This window comes from Sciurus vulgaris (genome assembly GCF_902686455.1).
Source record: "Sciurus vulgaris genome assembly, chromosome: 10".
NCBI classification, from domain to species: Eukaryota; Metazoa; Chordata; class Mammalia; order Rodentia; family Sciuridae; genus Sciurus; species Sciurus vulgaris.
This window is the reverse complement of record NC_136470.1, coordinates 142,381,147-142,400,548: the sequence shown is the minus strand read 5'-3', so window position 1 is coordinate 142,400,548 and position 19,402 is coordinate 142,381,147. Positions and strand designations below refer to the sequence as shown.

At 52.8% G+C, this 19,402-nt stretch overlaps 1 protein-coding gene across 16 annotated transcripts in view; it reads left to right on the top strand.

Annotated features, from left to right (window-relative positions):
- MED12L (mediator complex subunit 12L) overlaps positions 1–19,402 on the top strand; it is a 250,273-nt gene that overhangs the window by 61,881 nt on the left and 168,990 nt on the right. For all 16 annotated transcript variants that reach the window (XM_079100927.1, XM_079100930.1, XM_079100926.1 and 13 more), the window contains 7 exons: positions 654–753; positions 1,034–1,170; positions 12,518–12,649; positions 14,621–14,747; positions 17,022–17,236; positions 18,348–18,452; positions 19,203–19,379. In XM_079100927.1, the coding sequence (XP_078957053.1) occupies positions 654–753; positions 1,034–1,170; positions 12,518–12,649; positions 14,621–14,747; positions 17,022–17,236; positions 18,348–18,452; positions 19,203–19,379 (993 nt within the window). The remainder of the gene's footprint in view (positions 1–653; positions 754–1,033; positions 1,171–12,517; positions 12,650–14,620; positions 14,748–17,021; positions 17,237–18,347; positions 18,453–19,202; positions 19,380–19,402) is intronic.

Sequence of the window (19,402 nt, the reverse complement as noted above, 5' to 3'; positions counted from 1 at the left end):
GGCCCCGCCTGGCTTAGTGTCTGGCTGGAGTTCCCCCAGCTCTGCCCCTCACCCCTGGGAGACCTCAGGCTTCTCTGCCAGTTCTGAGCCACCGAGGTTCAGGAAGTCACCCCTTCCCGTCACCCTCTTGCTGGGCAGTCCTGCTCAGAGTCCTGTCCCAGGCCAGTTGGTGGTGATTCTACCATCTGACTGAGCCTCCTGGGGTGGCAGCGTGTTATTTAGTGACTTTTCTGGGGTCTGATGGGGCTGCTGATCTGTTTGAAGGGATTATGCAACTTGAACCATAGCGTTGTAACACTTAGAATAAGATCCTTGTTGTTTTTTAGACCAAGCAGCAGTTTTCTGAATTACTAAAGCATTGCTAGTTGCTTTCCCGACTAGACAATGCCTCAAAGAGAATATTTAAAAACCTTCACCCTTTCTCAATATCCTAAAAATGAATGCTCATAGAGCATTTTTGTGGACGTTTGTCATTGAGAGCTGGCGTTGAGTCACCACTTGTGAATTTGAAAGGCTGTCCCTGGGCACAGTCTGTCTCTGCAGCCCGGCTCGCTGTCACCACGGACATTCTGCCTGGGCGGAAAACCCTGGCGTGATTCAGACACCGCCACGCCTTTCCCAGCACCGGTTAGCTAGAAGCGACTGTCTTTCAGGTTCGAGCAAGGATTTATGAGGTGGAACAGCAGATAAAGCAGAGAGGGCGCGCCGTGGAAGTCCGGTGGTCCTTCGACAAGTGCCAGGAGTCGACCGCAGGTACGGCCCTCGAGGGAGAGCCAGCCATGCGCCCGGTGGGCCTTGCCACCTCCGGGTTCCCACCTTGCTCTCTGCGAGGACGAGGAGCTTTTACTGGCGCTCTCCGGTGGCCTTTGAGGACATTCTCAGTGTGTGCCTCTTAGAGCCTGCCTGTCCAGGGTGTCGGCTTCGGGGTCCCGGGCAGCTCTCTGGGGAACCCCCTTGCCCACAACACGATGATCTCGCGCTCTGCTGTCGCTTCCTCGGCCCTCTTAACCGCGTGCTTCGTCTCTTCATCTAGGGGTGACTATTAGTCGGGTTCTGCACACGTTGGAAGTCTTGGATCGGCACTGTTTTGACCGAACTGATTCCAGCAACTCGATGGAAACACTTTACCATAAGATTTTCTGGGCAAACCAAAACAAAGACACTCAAGAGGTAGGTCAGTTTCTTCTGTTCTTTTGCCTTTCATGTTGTCAGTGTGTTTTCTTCTTCGTCATCCAGTAAACTCTGACAAAACCTGTTTTAAAGTGTGATTTTCACGAAGGCTTGTGCGCTCATTTTTCTTGTTGGACTCGCCGTTATTAACACGAGCCATGCACTGGGCTGGTCTACCTGGGTAGACTGAGTGGACGATTTTTCTCAGACCCTTACCATCCTCTTCATGTAGTCCAGCAGAACATCCTTCAACCTATCAGGACCGTGAGATGATTTGACTGTGACTTGGGGATGCGTTTTAATACTCAGCCCAGCAGAGGGCAGTGCACCAGCATCTGCGGTTAGGGTCTTTGAAAACTGCAGTGTGTTGTCAGGGCCAGAAGAGGAGCGAGAGAGAGAGAGTGTACATGTGTGCATGTTTCTTATCTGTGTAAGAGAGAGAGTGCTATTTATTTACGTTTTAAAATCGGCTGCATGATTGTTGGCAGTGGCAAGTGCGACGTGTGCTGGGCCAGCTGGGGACAGGGAGGAGCAGGTGTCGCCGCTTGAGTCTGGGGGCAGGATTCTTTCTTCCTCTGGAGACCCCAGTCTTGCTCTTCAGCCTGTCGGTGGACTGGAAGAGGCCCACCCCCGTTATGGAGGGCAGTCTGCTTAATTCAAAGTCTGCCAATTTAAATGCTCATCCCATTGAAAAAAACCAAAACAACAACAACAAAAAACAAAACAAAACAAAAAACAACAACAAAAAAACCTTGCAGCAACATCTCAACTGCTATTTGACCAAAGCTTTGTTAGGAAGCATAGCCCAGCCATGCTGACACCTGACATTGCACAAGCACAATATCATACGTTATTTTCCTAGTAACAGATCATTTCATTCATGCACTACTCGGTAAATAGCGTTTTCAGTTGTTTTTCCCTCAGTCTTACACGGGAGAATTAAAAGTGTCTTCCTTTCGCAATGACAATGCCTGAAGCGCAGCCAGCGTGGGCTGGGCCTGGGGTCAGCAGGGCTGAGTCTCAACTGGCCTTTGGGAGCACCTGCCGATTGAGCCAGGTGGCCTTGGTTTTAACCTGGCCTTTGGGGGAGGAAGAGGTGGATCAGAGCCCCTCCCGAGCCCCCTCCCCTGCCTCTGTGAGCCTGGTGCAGCGTCTACAGGGCTCCTTCTTTGGGAATTGTTCTGTGCGTCCTTGCCCTGATTCTCAAAGGTGCCACACGGGGTCAGAGTGTCAAGGACAGGGACAGACCTGTGTGTCACCTCTCTCTCTTGTGGGCGGGAATGGAGTGTTTCAGCATGTTGGGAGGGACCCTTGTTGTGGGTCTGCATAACTCCATGCTTCCTGAGGCAAGTTACGGGCTGGTCTGCTCTCTTGGGGTGGACACTTCACAGTCTCTTTGTAGTAGAATGAGACACTTAGATGACACTTAGATGAGAAGTGTCAAGAGCTCTGAGATCTTAATACATCGGTGTGTGTTATTTGGAAGAAAAATAGCATACCCAAAATTCAAACATCCTTTTGTGTTGCTGAGCTTCTTGTGCCAAGTGTTGGGTAACAACCAGCGTTCCCTGGTGAGGTTTTTAGCACGTCCATCAAAACCATTCAGGCTGGGGTCGGCCAGGGGTCTAATGGATAGGTTGGCCCACGGAAACTCAAATTGCCCACTGGAGAAAATGATAATGAGGCTGTCTTGTCAGGGCAGAAGTGACTGCTGTTTCTGAAGATCATGCTGTAGGGCTCCCTCACAGCCCAGTGGAGAGTGGGTGCCTCACTCAGCTGTTGGGGTGCCAGAGGGACTGGAGCTTCAGATCACGTGTTTAAAAGCTTCCTTTGTCTAATAACAAGCACAGTAATTATGACAGTGTAGGTGGAGGACTATGAAGAAATTTGTGTGCACTGAAAGTTTTTCTTGACGCAAACCCGTTGAGCCAGTGGTGTGTGTGTGTGTGTGTGTGTGTGTGTGTGTGTCTGGGTGTGTGTCTGTGTATGTGTGTCTGTTTGCGTCTGTGTGATGTTGGCTCCCGTGCCCAGCTGGAGTGTTGCCCTGGTCGGCAGTGATTATGTTCAGTGTTGACTTGACTTTGGGGACACTTGATACAAGTGAGCGTGTGGTTGTTCTCTGGTTGACGTTGTCTTATGAGTAAGACAAAAGCTACATTTTTTAGCCTGTCATTCAGGCTGATCACCCACTAATCTGACTGAACATCTGAAAGGACAGACCCTTCAGTAATATTTAGCATTAAATTAGTTCTTTTACTTATACATTTGGCCTTGCACATGCTAGGCAAAGTTTCTGCCACTGAGCTCCATCCCCATCCTGATTTATTTTGAGATGGTTTTGCTGAGTTGCCCAGGCTGGCCTCAGACATGCCATCTTCCTGCCTCACTGTCCCAAGTAGCTGAGATTCCAGGTGTATGCCACCTCACCTAACTTTAATTTTTAAAGTGCGCATCAAAGTATGAGTGTATGTCGGCGTGTAAATGGCAGTTCTGTTTCCCTTCCACCAGGGGTCACTCTTTCCTTGACCGCTGACTCACCGTGTGTTTCTGGAGTTCATACGGGAGCCCTTGCAGCACTGTGTTGACCTGACCCACGTGTTACCTTGAGCCAGCTAGTAAAGGCTGCGTGACAGCCTGCGTGCTCGTCCAGTAAGCTCAGAGCACTTGGCCTCTGTCTCTGAGGGAACACGAGCACTTTGAGAATCGCGAAGCACTGTTACAAGCATGTTTCAAAAACTGCCACGGTGAGCGAGAGTTAAATAAATCCCTGCTGGTGTTTCACCAGGCGGGCCAACGGAACCAGCTGTCCGTGAAGTGGCGTGGTGGCACAGAAGCCCATCTCTCTTCCTGCGAGTGTACTTCCTTTTCTTGGGTTTCACAATGTGTCTTGGACTTTGACAGCAGGGTAGACAGGACAAGGCCCAGCTCGGGCTGCAGCGGGCTCACAGCGGGCTCGCAGTGTGCTCTTCCGGAACTCGGAAGTCTGTCTGGGTGTGCTCCCCTGCTGCACAGCAGGCTTCCCACTTCTGTGTGGGAAACTTGAGCTTCACCCTCCCAGATGCCCTTTTCTCTGGAGCTGAAGGGAAAACTGGGCATCTCTGCTTCCCCCTGGGGAGTGGGGAGAGAGCTGCGGTTGAGATTGCTGAGTGTACTTGGCTCTGTTACTTGGTGAAGGCTCTGTTACTGTGATGCATGGGATCAGGACGTTGAGACCTGGGTCCTGCCTGCAGTTGGCCTGTGGGGTGCCAGGTTGGCGGGTGCCTTCACTGTCTATCGGGAGTGCCTCATTCCTTTGCCTGCTCCCCCGCGGCCTCTGCTCCTGCTTCCTGGTCAGGGCCTGGGTCCTGGGCTACAGGGGGTGAAAGCAGACCTCAAGGCCTTGGTGGTCTCCTATTCTTGCTTGGTTTCTCAGTTGCTGCTCTGTGGGCTCAGAGACTCAGGAGCCACGGTGGACAGGAGGCAGTGTGGCCTGGTGGCAGGGTGTGGAGTTCAGGACATCCAGGAGGGCGGGGACCAGGGTGACCGGGAAGGGCACGGCCGTGTGAGCAGGGCACCCCGTCTCGGATGCTCCTCAGGCTGAGGCTCACTGTCGCCTGCTCCTCAGGCCGTTCAGGAACTGCCGTGTGTGAGGCTCTGTGGGTGACGTCCCCAGGACCCAGACATTGTGCGGGCAGCAGCAGGTCGGCTCTCGGTGGCTGCCAACTTCTTCCTGCCGCACTGGCTTGACCACCTGGTGGGGCAGAGCCCTCTCTCCGGGTGAGGGAGACGAGAGCGAGGGAGTAGCTGTGGGACTGTGGGACCTGCCTGTGGGACCTGACAGACAGCCCAGTCTGTCAGGCGTGATCTGCCTCCAGGCCACAGGCGCAGGCAGGAGCCCGGCCTTGCAGAGCCACAGACCACTTCCTTCCCCTCGGCTTCCTCCTTGCTTGGGAGGGGAGTGAGCGAGTCAGCTGCAGTTTGGGTGCCTAGGGGCAGGAGGAGCTGCCTTTCACTTCTGTCCCTGCGGCCCCAGGAAGCAGACTTGTCCTGTGTGATGAAAAGGCAGACCAGCTGGGCGAACAGCAGCTGCACTTCCCCTCCCTGCTCCCGACCCTCGTGCTCGTTGCTCGTGTTTGTTCTGTGCGCGGTCCCGCTGCCTTTCAGTTAGCAGCAGTCCCCAGCCCAGAGCCAGTGCTGCCCCCAGCCCTGGGCAGAGGCCCTCCCAGCCTGGGCCTGCCCTTGGCGGCAAAAGTGCTCTGTGGGCGTGGACACCTGGAGCACAGACCTGGGTCCCACATGGCTGTGCTTGTCCACGCTCTGTGCCTCCAGGTGTGGGGTGTCACCTCTGCTCCCAGCCCCTTGCCAGCCCAGGCCAGCAGGGGCTCCGTGGGCGTCTCCTGGGCTTTTCCTGAGTTTGGTTTTCTGAGCTTGTCACAGAGCTGCGGCGGTGGACGCCTCCGTGGGAAGTGTCTTGGAGGGGTAGGGTGGTGCAGTGGTGGACCCTCCTGTGTTGGCCTGGCAGTGCAGTCTTCGGGTGTCTGAGCGTGGCCGGCCTCGGGAGCTTGTGAAAGCCCTTGGGGTCTGTGATGCGTGGGGTCAGGACGCTGGCGACTCGGGCGCTGCCTGTGGTCGGCCTGGGGCCCCCAGAGTGAGGGGCAGTGCGCTGCAGGGAGCTTCGGCCTCAAGGCCGCAGGCCGGTGCGTGTCTCTGGGGGACTGACGGCCCACTTCTGCAGGATGGGCCTCCGTGTCCTCCGTGGTGAGTGGGCATTCTCCTTCCTGACGCCGATGGCAGGGAACCGCGGCGGGAAGCCGTGCCAGTGTGCAGGCATGTGTCTGTGAGCCCCAGCTGCTGCTGTTACTGACCCCGGCGCTCAGAGAGGCGGCTCAGCACCCGGGAGGCCTGGCAGATACGGCGGGGCTGCTTGTGCTGGCCTGGGGCTCTGGCCGGCACTTGTCCATCCCAAGTCCACTTGTCATGGGGCACGGCCAGCGTCTGTCGGGCTCCTTGCATTCTTGACCTTCGCAGTCCTTTCCCTCTGCTGGGAAGCCGCCGGAGGGCTGGGCCTGCCCAGGCTGGCCAGCTGCGGTTCCATGGTGAAAAACGGATCATGCTCATTTTAATGCTCAGTGCTTTTTGTTGTAAGATAAGGGGGAAAGTCACTTTCTGAAACCAGGACTCGAGGTTCGGGGGTGGCACTCGAGGCACGGAGGTGCATGCATGGGGGTGGCCCCATGGATCCATGATCATGTCATCAGTGCTGACCCTGGCCAGGTGGACGTGGCTTGTTTCAGAGGTGAACGTGCTTTCTCCTGCACACTCAGAGGGGCACTGCTAATTTTTTATAACTACTGCTTTCTTCTTTCTTGAAATAAATTTATTAGCAAAATGTCAGTTATATTAACATAGTTGGGAAAACGAACTTATGTCCACACGCTCAGACTTTGCTGTTGCCTTAGGGCCTCTAAGTTAGTTCACCTTGTTTGGGGTGAGCCTCTTGGTTACTTCGGAGCATGTGTGAGATAGAGCCTTCTGTTACTGTAACAAACACATGAGAGAATCCACTTGGAAACAGAAAAGGTGTATCCTGGATTCCAGGTTTAGCAGATTCATCCGTGATCTCTTGGCCCTATTGCTTTGGGCCTTTGATGGCATGTCATGGAGGAAGCGCACCATAGGGCTGAACCACTCATTTCTTGGCTAGGAGCAAAGAGAGGTAGGAAAGGTCTTGGGGTTCCAGCACCGTGGCCTGGGAACAAACCTTTAGCACACAGACCTTTGGGGGACTCTTAAACTGCAGCTGTGTACACAGCTTGTTAACGGTTTGAGTGCTCCTTACACACCAGGTTCTGTGCACATAGGCCACCCAGATTTTCTGTGGTATGCCAGGTACTTTTTTGGGGAGGGAATTGAACTCAGGGGCACTTGACCACTGAGCCACATCCCCAGCCCTATTTTGCATTTTACTTAGAGACAGGGTCTCACCGAGTTGCTTAGCACCTTGCTTTGCTGAGGCTGGCTTTGAACTCACCATCCTCCTGCCTCAGCCTCATGAACTGCTGGGCTTATAGGCGTGCACCACGAGATACATTTTTTTAAAAAAATTTTTTATAGAGCAGGTTTTATTTAAAGGTAGTAATACAGACTTCTCCCGGGAGCGAGAAGGCGGCCATTCTGGTATCCCCGAGATACATTTTTTTGATCTCTTACTTTATAGATGAGGAAACCGGTGCTTAGAGAGGCTAACAATGATCAGGCTCATGTGCTTGCTCCTCAGAGGGAGAGTGAAGATTGGGTCCTGAGTGGCTCTGACGTGTCCTTGTCAGAGGCAGCCACACAGTCACGAAGATTCTTCCTCTTACGGTCTTTCTTGGTAGGATATTTCAAATGCCTCTTAGAGAACTGTTTCTCAGGAATAACCGTGATTTTATTCTTGAAGTATTCAATATGAACAACTTTCCCGAATTTCCCCATTGACCTTAACCTTCTCCCTCAGAAACTGTTCCTGTTTAAAAACAGAAAAAATGCAAAACTAGGGAAGAAAACCCTAGATCTTGGAAGGTGCCAAAATTTCCAGGATCAAAAATTCTGACTTGTACAGGATGTGTAAAGTCGAAGTTAAATTTCCAGGTTGTTCTCTGAAGGCTTCTTTCCTTCTGTCCCTGGCGCCATCTTGACATGTTCATTCCGGGCCTGTGTTGCTTCGTTTTAAAAAACATTTTGTTTCAAGTAATAATAGAGCAGAATAAACAAGTTCCAGAGGCAGATTTGGCAGAAGGGAGCAACTTTTGTGTGATTTTCTACATATTAATATTGGCACATTTGTGTATAAGAGTGGTATCTAATTTTCTGGAAGCTTCTTTGATAATTCTAACATAGTAGACATTATTTAAATTAGAGAATTCAGATCCTCAAGTTGAACAGTGGCCTTTGTTTATTCCACTTGCTTTGGGCCATTGGGATGGGTTGGAGTCCTGGTTTTGGACTCTTCTTTGTCCCCAGCACCTGCTTGCTTGTGGGTGCAGTGGCCCGGTCAGTGACCTCCCCTCGGTGTGGTGGCACATGGCCAGCTCCTGTGCCTGTGCTCAGGGCTGGGCAGCTGGTGGTCAAGCCTGCAGGGCTGGTGACTTCTGGCAATCTGTATTTCCCTTCTTACTTTTTTGTTTCCTTCATTTTTCATAAAATGCAAATAGTGCCATTCATTGTACCCATATAGATGTGAGTTTTGCAAATTAAGCATAGTGTTTTAATTACTTTAATATGAGATATTTGTACTCTCCGGGGGGTTTTGGGAGGGTGTATTGTGTGATTATAATTCACTGACCTGTGATTTACATGATCATACAATGACAGATTTCTAAGGCTCCTCTGCTGTCTTCATTTGTGATATGTAGATGTTGATGATTTAACTGAGCGATAGATTTGTGTCTTATTGTCACAGTGCAGACGAATGGCAGTTGGTTTTGCTATCAGATGGAGTGGCTTCCTTGTTTCCTTATCTATATCATTTCTTCTCAGAATTCAGAGTTGTGCTATCTTTAACTGCTAACTGCATTTAAAAACAACCAAAGACCAGAGGGGAAGTCCTGCTTCCCTGGCTTCTGTTTTGTTTCTTGGGTGTTACGGGCTCTCAAGGTCCTCAGTGCTGCCTCCCAGGGTGCGAGGCAAGGAGAACCTGCCCCAGGCCCCTCCAGAGAGCCGGCCACCCCAAGGAGCTGCGGGAGACGCCTGCGCAGAAACAGCGCATGTGTGGAGGTGACCAGGCGCGGGTGGCATTGGTGTTTGCTTGATGAATCTGAGAGTCGTGGGCAGACTTGGGCTTATCCCCTCCCTGGAGATCCCGACCGCTGGCGCTGCTGGTCCCCTCGTTCAGGGGACAGTGTCCTTCGGCAGCCACACCTCTCTTTGTCCCTGCGGTCAGTGCCTCCGGTCAGTGCCTGCGCGTGTCTTACTGCTTTTCCCTACTCTCTGAGCATGCCAGACATTTTATAAGGCTGAGCTCAGGACATAACTAATGCATCCCTGATAATTTGGTTTTGTTTTTGTGTTTCGTGGTGCTGGGGTTGAACCCAGTGCTTCACACACGTTAGGCAAGCACTTTTCCACTGAGCTACGTCCCTGGCCCTTAACACATCCCTGACAGAGGTACTTTTCCTTGTGTTCAGTGTTGCCTGGTCTCGCTGCCGGTCAGAGGTCCACATCCAGAGTGTAACATCACGCCGAGAGTGGGGAGCGCTGTGATTGGCAGGTCTGCGCAGTGCCTCTTGCCATCTCGGGAACGTGTTGGACCACAGCCGCCTAGGCCACCAGGTGGCCGTCCCTCTGCCCACCCCCACCATTCTCAGAGTCTTTTAAATTCCAGTCCATCTTTTTTAAATTATTTTTTAAAGCCATCTGGAGTTTTGTTAGACATTCTAGATGTATTTTGTATTCTGAATTAGCATCAAGGATACTGCATTATGGATGTTTAAAAAAAATATATATATATGTTTGATTTCTTTAGCTTAGAAGCAATATTTGCTCATTCAAAACTTGGAAAATGTCCAAGAGTATAAATAAAGCCACACATTGGGAATATTTTTCTTGTGGAGGTGAAATACGTTCTTTGAAAATTGGAAGGTCATGTAATTTCAGCTCATCTTCAGCACTTTTGTGTAAGTCACTGTCATAATCATTTGTAGCAGGTCTCAAAACATGATTTTGCTAATTTAATCTAGCATTGTGGCCTTGCAATGATTTAATGGGATAAGAACACAAAAGGGGAAAGAGCATCGTAATTATTGTAATCTAGCTGGATGGTTTTTTTTAAAAGGAGATAAGTTGAAGTTTCTTTGAATGACAGAGATCTAAAGGGTGAGTTTATTTGCATATCCAGAAGCACGGTGCAGGGATCAGTCAGGCGGGCTGGAAAGGTGCGGGATGCCCAGGCGTGAGCAGAGCTCTGCCACTCCCCTCTCCACGCGTCAGGAACTCTGTGCCCTTTGTGCCTAAGAGCGGCCCGGTGTTTGCCCTCAGCTAGAAGTCCGCTCATCAGTGTGGAACAGCTCTGCCTAGGGCTTCCTGGACCAGCCTGCCCAGGGACTCGCTCGTGGCCACAGAAGCCACGGAAGCCACGTGAGGTCAGGTGTGCAGGTGTGAAGAGGCGGCCGTCAGGAGCCAGCCCTGCTTCCTGCCAAACGCACAGGAAGAGTAGTGACAGGCGAAGAGAAGTGACCCGCAGCAGCAGCGTCTGCCACACCCCACAGGACACGGGGCGGCATTCCATCCGCTTGGTCGGCAGGAACCCAGGCCCCAGTGCAGAACGGGGGGCAGTGCTGTGTCCCTCTGGGGGAGGAGCTGCCGCACGGGCCCAGGTGAGGCCTGGTGTGGCCTGGGGACTCCAGTGAGCCGAGGAGCCGTCCTGAGGGAGAGGACCCCCGGCTCCTGGCCTGAGGTGGTGCCCTTTTTCTATGAGAATGCACCCAAGACAGGATTCCCCAGGGACGATGAGCCGAGTTAGCTCAGCAGGTGTGGGTTTGTGGGCAGCAGGTGGGGCTGTGCTGGGACCTTCATCAGCGGGTGTCCGGCAGCGCAGGTGAGTTCTGGGCCTAGACGTGGAGTCGGCCTTGGCTTCTCTTCTCTGGTTTCAGTGGCTTGTAAGAGGCAAAGGAGGTCACCTGTGTAAGTGGGTGGAAGGCCACTGCCCCACACAGTCCCGGAGTGGAGCTCGATTGTCCCTCGAGGCTGCAGGGGAGCAGGGTCCCGCAGGGTCCAGATGGGTCTTTTCTGTCCTTCGCGTTTATTTTTGTTTTCTTGCATTTTTCCTCTAAGGCCCCATTGCAGTTTTCTTTCTTTGACATGGAAATAGTGTTTTTTCTTCTACGTTGTGGAAGCATGGAGTGAAGATCCCCATCCTTGCGTGTGGATACAACCTGTGTTCCCGGCGTGGCTGTCACGGGCGCACTCCATGGCACCCCTGTGTGACACCTCACCCCTGCTGAGCGGTCCCGCTGCCCACTCAGGTCAGCCCTGCGTGGCTCTTGGTTCCGGCCTCTGGGGGAGCAGGACTTCCAGGCTGAGGAACCAGGCCTTCCTGTCTCCTGTGGCCTCAGACTCTTGCCACCTGGGTGCCCAGGTGACGGGTCTTCCTCCAGCCCCTGGGCATCGTTTGCAGTTGTGGGCACAGATTGCTTAGCTGGCTGGTCTTCAGAGTGGTGCAGGCGACGACGAGGGTTCCCGGGAGCTGCCGCCTGGCTTCCGAAGGCCGGTGTCATCAGGGTGCCTGGTAACTCACAGTTCCTTCAACAGCGGGAAGCCATCGACCCTCCCGCCCAGCCACCGAGATGCCACCGAGCACATGCAGGGTCTCGGGCGCTCTCTTCCCGGTTGCAGTGAGATGTTCAGTCTCACGTGGGACCTTCAGTGGAAGGAAGCATTGACGTTGTGATGTCTGCTGGTTCCAATGTGGTGGTCGTACACCTGAGGTGCCAACACCTGGTGGCCAGTGTCCCATGCTTGGTGTGGGGACTTGGAAAGGAAAGGACAGTTTGCATGGAAGTGCTGTCTCTGCTGTCTCCACCCTCACCTCCACCCCAGTGAGAGTTCCTGTCACATGGGCCTTGAGTCCCTTCGCCCTCTGTCCCCTTGGTCCATCTGTGGGCTGGTGGTGGTTCCAGGCACCGTGCGGAGCCCGGCAGGGACCCAGGCTGGCTGTGCACGGGTCTCTCTGAGGGGTCGCTTCTCAGGGAGGCTGATCCTGGTGGAATGGTCTGCCCACCTCCAGCCTCCCCTTGGTTCATTCCTTCTGGTTTCTCATGGGCTGGGCACTAATCACCTGGCCTGGGGGGTTCTGTGGGACATGAGCCAGCGGCCGAGGTCCTGGGTGTCAACTGGACCATGGACTGCTCGACTTGGCAGCAGCTGCTCTTGGGGTCAGTGGTCACTTCTCTTTCTGTCTGGACATGAGATTGAGTTCTCGGGATTGGAGAAGCCAGGATGTGACCCTGTGTGAGGAAACCTCGTTCTCCTGGAATTGTAGGTGATTTCTTAGTAAGTTACCTCCTTCCTTGTGGCTGAAGTTTTTATGTGCTGATTAAAAATGATTTGGGGGCTGAGGTTGTGGCTCAGTGGTAGAATGCTTGCCTGCACGTGTGAGGCCCTGGGTTGGATTCTCACACCGCATATAAGTAAGTGAGTAAAATAAACATCCACCAACAACTAAAAAACAAAAATAAAAATAAATGATTTGGAAGCACTTTCTGAAACTCCTGCAATAAAACCTGGGGGAGGCCTCCATGCCTCTCATCCTCCGTTGCCTGCCTCCTGAGGGGTCGGTCGGTCGGGTGAACTTGGATCTGACGTGCTGGCGCCTGTTTCTCTCGGTCCTCAGGTCGCCCCCAACGACGAAGCCGTGGTGACGCTGCTGTGTGAATGGGCCGTGAGCTGCAAGCGGTCCGGTAAGCACAGGGCCATGGCTGTGGCCAAGCTCCTGGAGAAGAGGCAAGCGGAGATCGAGGCGGAGGTGGGTGCCTTTCCTCTCTGCCTCTCGGATGCCGCGGTCTGACATGCCGTGTGGGGGGTGCTTTTCTCCTCTGGCTCTGTTTCCTCCTCTCCTGAGGAAACGAGGAGGAGTGCATACGGAGCTCTCGAGGTTGGCACGGCCGGGAATCCGTGTTCTGGACTAAAGCGCGAACCTCACCCTGGGATGTGGAGCCACGGGGTCTCGCTCTGCGAGACTGAGCTTTGGACAGCCACGTAAATGTGCACAGCCGGGGCACAGCGTGCCCAGGCTGGGGGAGCCGTGGGCTCCGTCACGCTGGGCTACATTCGAGACCCTTCCTTGAAGCAGTGGTGGTCAGGAGGCAGGGACGTGGGTCTGCGCTGGTTTTGACATGTCCGCCGTTAAAGCTGTGGTGCAGATGCAGGAGGAGAGTCAGAGCTGAGGCACCAGCGGCGGCCTCTGAGGAAGGGTCTGTCATGAGCCGCCGTTCCTGCCTGTGCACCGGAGCAGGTGCCTCGGGAGTGTGATCTGCAGAGGGCCAGCATCCCTGGCCCGCACACCCTGCGGGCTCCTGCCTTACGCCACATCCTCTCTCCTCTGCTGCCCTCCATGACAGCCAGGGGCATCTTTCAGCATCAGTGATCTCAACAGGTCACTGAGTCCCACACCCGATGCTCTTGCTGTGTCCTGTGGAAGCTCGTGCCCTGGGCCTGCCTCCTGCCCTAGCTCGCCCCCGTGTCCTGGGGCCCCAGCTCCAGCTCCATTGGGTCTTTCCATCCCTCTAGCTCACAAATCCTAAAAGATGAAATAGGAAGAACATCCACAGGCATCTCTCCTTCTGCTGGGAAGGTCCCAGTTCGTCAAGAACAGCAAGAGCGCGTTGCTGTGTTGGAGCGGGTGGTGCTGATGGGGTGTGGCAGATGACAGTGCCCGTGTGAGCCAGGAAGCGCCCCTCCTGCTTTTTTCTACCGGTTGAACTGCAGTGAGTCAACATCAGGAGTTACACTGGAGTTTCTCCAACACCACGGCTCCTTCGAGAGTGCTTCCTTTTTGCACCTGTTTTCTCCTGTGTTCTGTGATGCACGTGCACACATACGTCACTTTGAAGAGATTCTCGTGTAAATTGCTTGGCAAATTTAATGGACCTAAATGTATCTACGTCTAAAAATATTCTTCTCCGCGATGTTTAAGAATAATTGATTTCTGTTAAACATTATGATCTTTAAAATTTGACCTTTACAAAGAGGATAGATTAGAGAAATAATAACCTGATTAATATTTAATGATTTTAATATTAAATAATAGATAATGAAATGGAAAGGATCAGTGGATGTCAAAAAGAATAGAAAATGAGATTTTGATTTCTTGTAGAGTCTTTCTTTTCTGATCGTCTTATAAACTCATTGTCTAAGTATGTGAAAGCGGAACATCTTCTTGAGGTATTTGCATGAAGCCCGGAAGTCCCCAGTGGTCCCAGGCCACTGTAGTGGTGAAGTGTGAGCAAGCAGAGGAGCCTTGGAAGAGCTGTGCTTGCTTTCTCCTTTGCTGCCGCCACGCATACTAGTAAATACAGTCTCGAGATGAGAACACAAACACAGAGGAACCAGATTCAGTAACACGGGATAGAAACTTCAGGCAGAGTCCACTCAAACTGAGCTGTTACAGTAAGACGAGTTCTGCATAAGGGTAGGCACTGGCTCACCAGGTTGCGCTATGTATTCAGTGGGCGCTCCTTCAGTACCGTGCAGACTTTGCAGAGCCCATGAGTGGCGTTCTTTGAAGTCAGTTGACTTATTCTGGGTGGGAGTTCTCTACAGCTTTTAGAAATCATATTTGCCTGTGATGCATGATGTTCAAATAAGTGCAGAACTCTCAACCCACCTGTGCATGTTCTGAGAGTCCACTGCTGACTGAATGACAGATTCATGACCTGCTCTGACTGACTGTTCTGGCCTTGTGTGATTCCTGTGCTTGTTTATTTTTAACCCACAGAGATGTGGTGAATCAGAAGTCCTAGATGAGAAGGAGTCCATCTCTTCTGCCTCCCTTGCTGGATCTAGTTTGCCTGTTTTCCAGAATGTTCTGCTAAGGTTTTTGGATACACAGGCCCCCTCATTGTGTAAGTAGAAAAGCCTTTGCTTCTCCATAAGGTTGGAACCTCCCACCTTTTTTTTCACATCTTATCAAAGGTTGTTGGCATTGAATATCACGAATGTCTTACTAAAGAAAATTTAGTAGCATTTATTCAGTGGAAAGTTTTAGACAATTTTAAAATCAGTTGAGCTTCACAAACTTTAAAATTTTTAGATTTTAATAACAAAAATTAAGTCATCTCACTTTCATAAATTCAATGTACTAATATCTCCTTTCTGGAACTTTCTTACCAAAACAGGAGCTGTGACATTTACCTGTGTATTTTGATTAAAAGTTTTTATTTTTTAACCTGTTTTCTCTATTTTTCCAACACTCTAACTTTTGCTCTTCAAAAGGGAGAAAATTAAGCAATTTATGCTGTATAACTAAGACCTGGGTCCAAGGAGATAATGTACGCAGATGGCTGGCTGCCCAGTGATGCCTCCCGTTCTTGGATTTTCCCTCTTGAGCATTCTCCCCCTCTCTCTCTCTCTCTCTCTCTCCCTCTCTCTCTCTCTCGCTCCCTGGAGATTGAGTCCACAGGTGCTTGACCACCGGCTACATCCCTAGCCATTTTTGAAACAATTCTGAGTTCTGAGGCAGGGTCTCTCTAGCTTCCTGTGGCTGGTGTGCGACCTCCAGTCCTCCCACCTGGGTCTCCTGGTCACTGGATTGCAGGCGTGTGCCCTCGCGCCCAGCTGTCTTTCATTTTCCTTGGGGATGATGGCCCCACCGTCCTGTTTGAACCACGGATGGACGTGTTGGGGGGATTATGTTCCTGAGCGGTGCTTTTCAGGCCTAGTGTTACAGTGTAGGCTTGATGTTATTTTGAGATTTTTATATGGCAGAACATAGCCGAGAGGACCTTATGGCCAGTAGAGATGGAGCAACAGAAAAACGTCAAAACAGGGGAAGAGGCAGACGGGAGAGAAGGCAGGAGAGGGAGCAGTCTGGAAGGACAGAGGGAAAGCAGGACGGTGCTGCTTCTGTGTCTTCCGCTGAGGTGCCTTGTTTTGGGTCGGGTGATCCTGGTGCTGAGGTTCCTGGGGACCAGTGGCCCCCTGTTAGTTACCAGGCTTTCTAGGCTGCAGGAAAACCAGTGCTGGAGCCATGCTGGTGTTGGGCAGGAGCCCGCAGCAGTACATGGGAAGGAAGCAGAGAAGTGGAAGGTGGGAGGGGAGCCCCGAGGGAGCACAGGCCAGGCAGGAGGTGAGCAGGGAGCACGGTGGGAGGGGCCATTTCCCTGGCGCGCCTCCCTCCCCAGCCTGCCTGTGGGACACCTCCTTTGTCTGCGCAGCTGTTTCAGGGCGGCTTTTTCTGCCGTGGGAGAGCTGTGCTGCCTCCCCTGGAGGCTGCCTGGGACATGCAGGTCTGGGGAGGGGAGCCTAGCACTCTCGGGAGAGATCGGTGTCCTGTCGTTGGGGAGCCTCATGGTACCATGGTCAAGCTTTGCAGGTTTAGCCTTAACCTTATCCCAAAGGTGCAGGTTGCTATAAAGCTTTTGTAGAGCGCAGGGTTCTTTGTTTGTTTTTGTACCAGGGATTGAAGCTGGGGACACTCCACCAGTCAGCTAATCCCAGTCCTTCTTATTTCTTAAAATTTTGAGTCAGGGTCTTGGTAGATTCCGTAGGACCCTGCTAAGTAGCTGAGGTTGGCTTTGAACTTGTGATCCTCCTGTCTCAGATTCCTGAGCTGCTGGATCACAGGCATGTGCCACCTTGCCTGGCTTCCTGAATGCAGTTTTAATATTCAAAGTCATAATGTGAATTAAGTAGATTGGCTGCAAAGTTTTAAAAAGAATAAGGGCTCCGTCTTTGTGTTCTTTTATTCTCCTTCTCTCTGTTCTTTTCTTCCCGGATAACCCGCCTCCTTTTTTTCTTTCTAATACCATCTTGGTCGTGGTTTCATCATGAAGCCTTCTCTGAAACGGGGCACACACGTGCCCCAGGAGTGCGCAGGCGCACCCAGGACATCACCAAGCCCCAGGCTCGTGGTAGTAAGGGCTGGGCCAGGGCTCTGGCCAGGCTCCCCACTAGTAGCTGGTTGTGGATTGGTCAGGGCCCTCTGCCACTGAACTTGAACTGTGCCCACCACACTGGGCACTGCGTGCCAGCTAGGGCCGAGCAGGCAGAACCTGCCCGCAGCTTAGGTGCTGCAGCTGCAGTAAGCCTGCAGGACAAGCAGGGGTGACAGGCCAGGCAGAGGCGCTGTGCCCCCAGCGGGCCCTGGTGCGAGGAGCAGTGGGTGTGCTTCTCCACAGCGGATCCCAACAGCGAGTGCGAGAAGGTGGAGTTCGTGAACCTGGTGCTGCTCTTCTGCGAGTTCATCCGCCACGACGTCTTCTCCCACGACGCCTACATGTGCACGCTCATATCCCGAGGGGACCTGGCCGTCGCCGCCTCCGCGGGGCTGCGGTCACCAGCTGGCGAGAACGCAGATGAGCACTACTGCAAGGACCACGAGGCCAAGCTGGAGGTAGGGCCCGGAGGCCTGTGCCCAGCCTTGGCGCTGCCCTCCTGACGGGCGATCGGGATGGCGGGACCGTGGCTTTTAGCTTTCTCCTTCCACAAAGCCGCTATGTGTCTCCTCTTCACTCAGAAGGGACATGCGCCATGATCTGTCCCAGAGTTTCCTTCTGTGCACTGGAAGGCCGGTGGACGGACCCAGCAGGCTGCAGGCTCTCCCGGGTTACAATGAGGTGCTTCTAGTCTTAGATGCTCCACCTCCAGTTTCCTTCTGCAGCTGCATCCCCAGCGAGGCGGCCCCTTCCCAGGACCGTCTTCCTGCTGGGCAGCCAGTGCGCGTGCCCGTCCTGAGCTAGCGGGAGAGGCATGGTGGTCGCCGCACAGCCTTACGATTGTTCTTTTATGCTGTGAGCATAACTGTGATTTTCTGACAAGTGTTGATTTTTTGGATATTGTTCCAGATACTTAAATTTTCAAGATAAAAAATACAGCAGTGGTCACAGGCAATAGTGGAAAATAGTGACCGTTCCTTACAATGAAGCCTGGTGTTGGTTCTCTAGGGTTCATCCTGTTGTGTGTGCCCATCCTCTGCCCAGACTTTTAAAAACCTGGTGTTAGAATCATAGCTTGGATCCATAGTTTGTGCACTTAAGATTTGATTTCCAAAAGGTTCAGGATGCTAAAAGTTCTTGTTTCATTACAAATACTTTTATATCTTAATTGGTACCCACAAGAAGGTGTAAGGGCAAAAACTCAAGTTCTCTTACCTGTTGACCTGTTTCCTCAGCTTTTCCTTCTCCTCTTCTGTCCTTGGGTATCTAGGTGACTCACCTCCTAGGTACGAGCTTAGGTGTTCTTGCCAAGGGAAGTGGGGTCTGTGACCGGGAGCAGCCCGGGGAGGACCTCGCATCCAGTTTGTTTTACACCAGGAGGTTTGGGTGCTCTCCCCCCAACATACCAGGACAGTTTTCCGGGGTGGGAATAACGTGGCTGTCCCAGCTACACACGTTTTAAAGCTTCCTTCTGTGGGGGCAGCTGGACGGTCACAGACCGCACCGTGGTGTCGAGCGTGCCCTTTGGCCTCAGTGCCTAGAGCAGGACTCTCTCCCTGGCCCCATCAGGAGCAGAGCATCATGGCGCACATGGGCATCGATCCAGGAGCTGCTCACCTGTTTGACGAAGTGGACAAGAGTGACTTCAAAGCAGACTTCGGCTCGGAGTTCCCAGTAGGTTCCGTCTTTGCTTCTTACATACTCGGCTGCCCACTCTGCCAGCTGGTGTCCACCCTGTTTCTTGCCCTGCTGCAGAGTGCCTGTGCACTTGTGGCGTGTGATCTTGCACGTCCCACCCTGGCCAGGGGCCACCTCCCTGCCCTCCGAGTTGCTGTCCTCCTTCCCGAGTGTCACTCCCGGGTGCACCCTGAGGTCAACCCTCCCTGGCGTGCCTGCACGGGGCTCTGCTGTGCGTGGCTGCGCTCCTGGCCAGCAGCCTTGTGCTCTGGACCTGCACGTTCAGTCTTCACTGTATCAGGATGAGGATAACGTGGTTGCCAGGAGGCTCTTCAGGAAACCATGTTGTCTGGGGTGCATGTAAGACCTGGTGCCTGCTGTTCGTCAGTCTTACCAGCTCATTGTTGTGGTGTCCCTGCTTTCTGGAGCAAGCGCAGCCTGTGCGGAAGACACGCGCCTCAAGCTGCTTCCGTCTCTGGTCCTTGGGTGCACTCACGTGTTCGTTTTTGGCCTGTGAATGGTTTCTGTTTTCCTTCTAGGTGGGGCAGGATTCTGCCCGATTCCTACTGATCTGACTACGAATTTTGTCGGAATTAACAGAATTTCTGCGTGTCCGTTCTCAGTGGTTAAGCGGGGAAAGGGTTGTTAGGGAGCCTCTTCCCAGGCGCTGGAGGCCTGGAAGGTAGCTCTGAGGGCTGGTTTCCCTCTCTCATTGACAGTCTCCCACGTTTGTTTTACATGACTTAGATTTTTTCTCCCATGCCTGGAGAGTCCTGCGAGAACGCCACCCCTTCCTTGGGCAGAAGAACGTCGCTGAACGGAGAGAAGTTGGCCAAGAGGGAGAAGCCCAGGGAGTTGATCTTCCCATCTAATTACGACCTCCTCCGTCACCTGCAGTACGCAACGCATTTTCCTATACCTCTGGTAAGTCGTCCTTCCACCGGCTT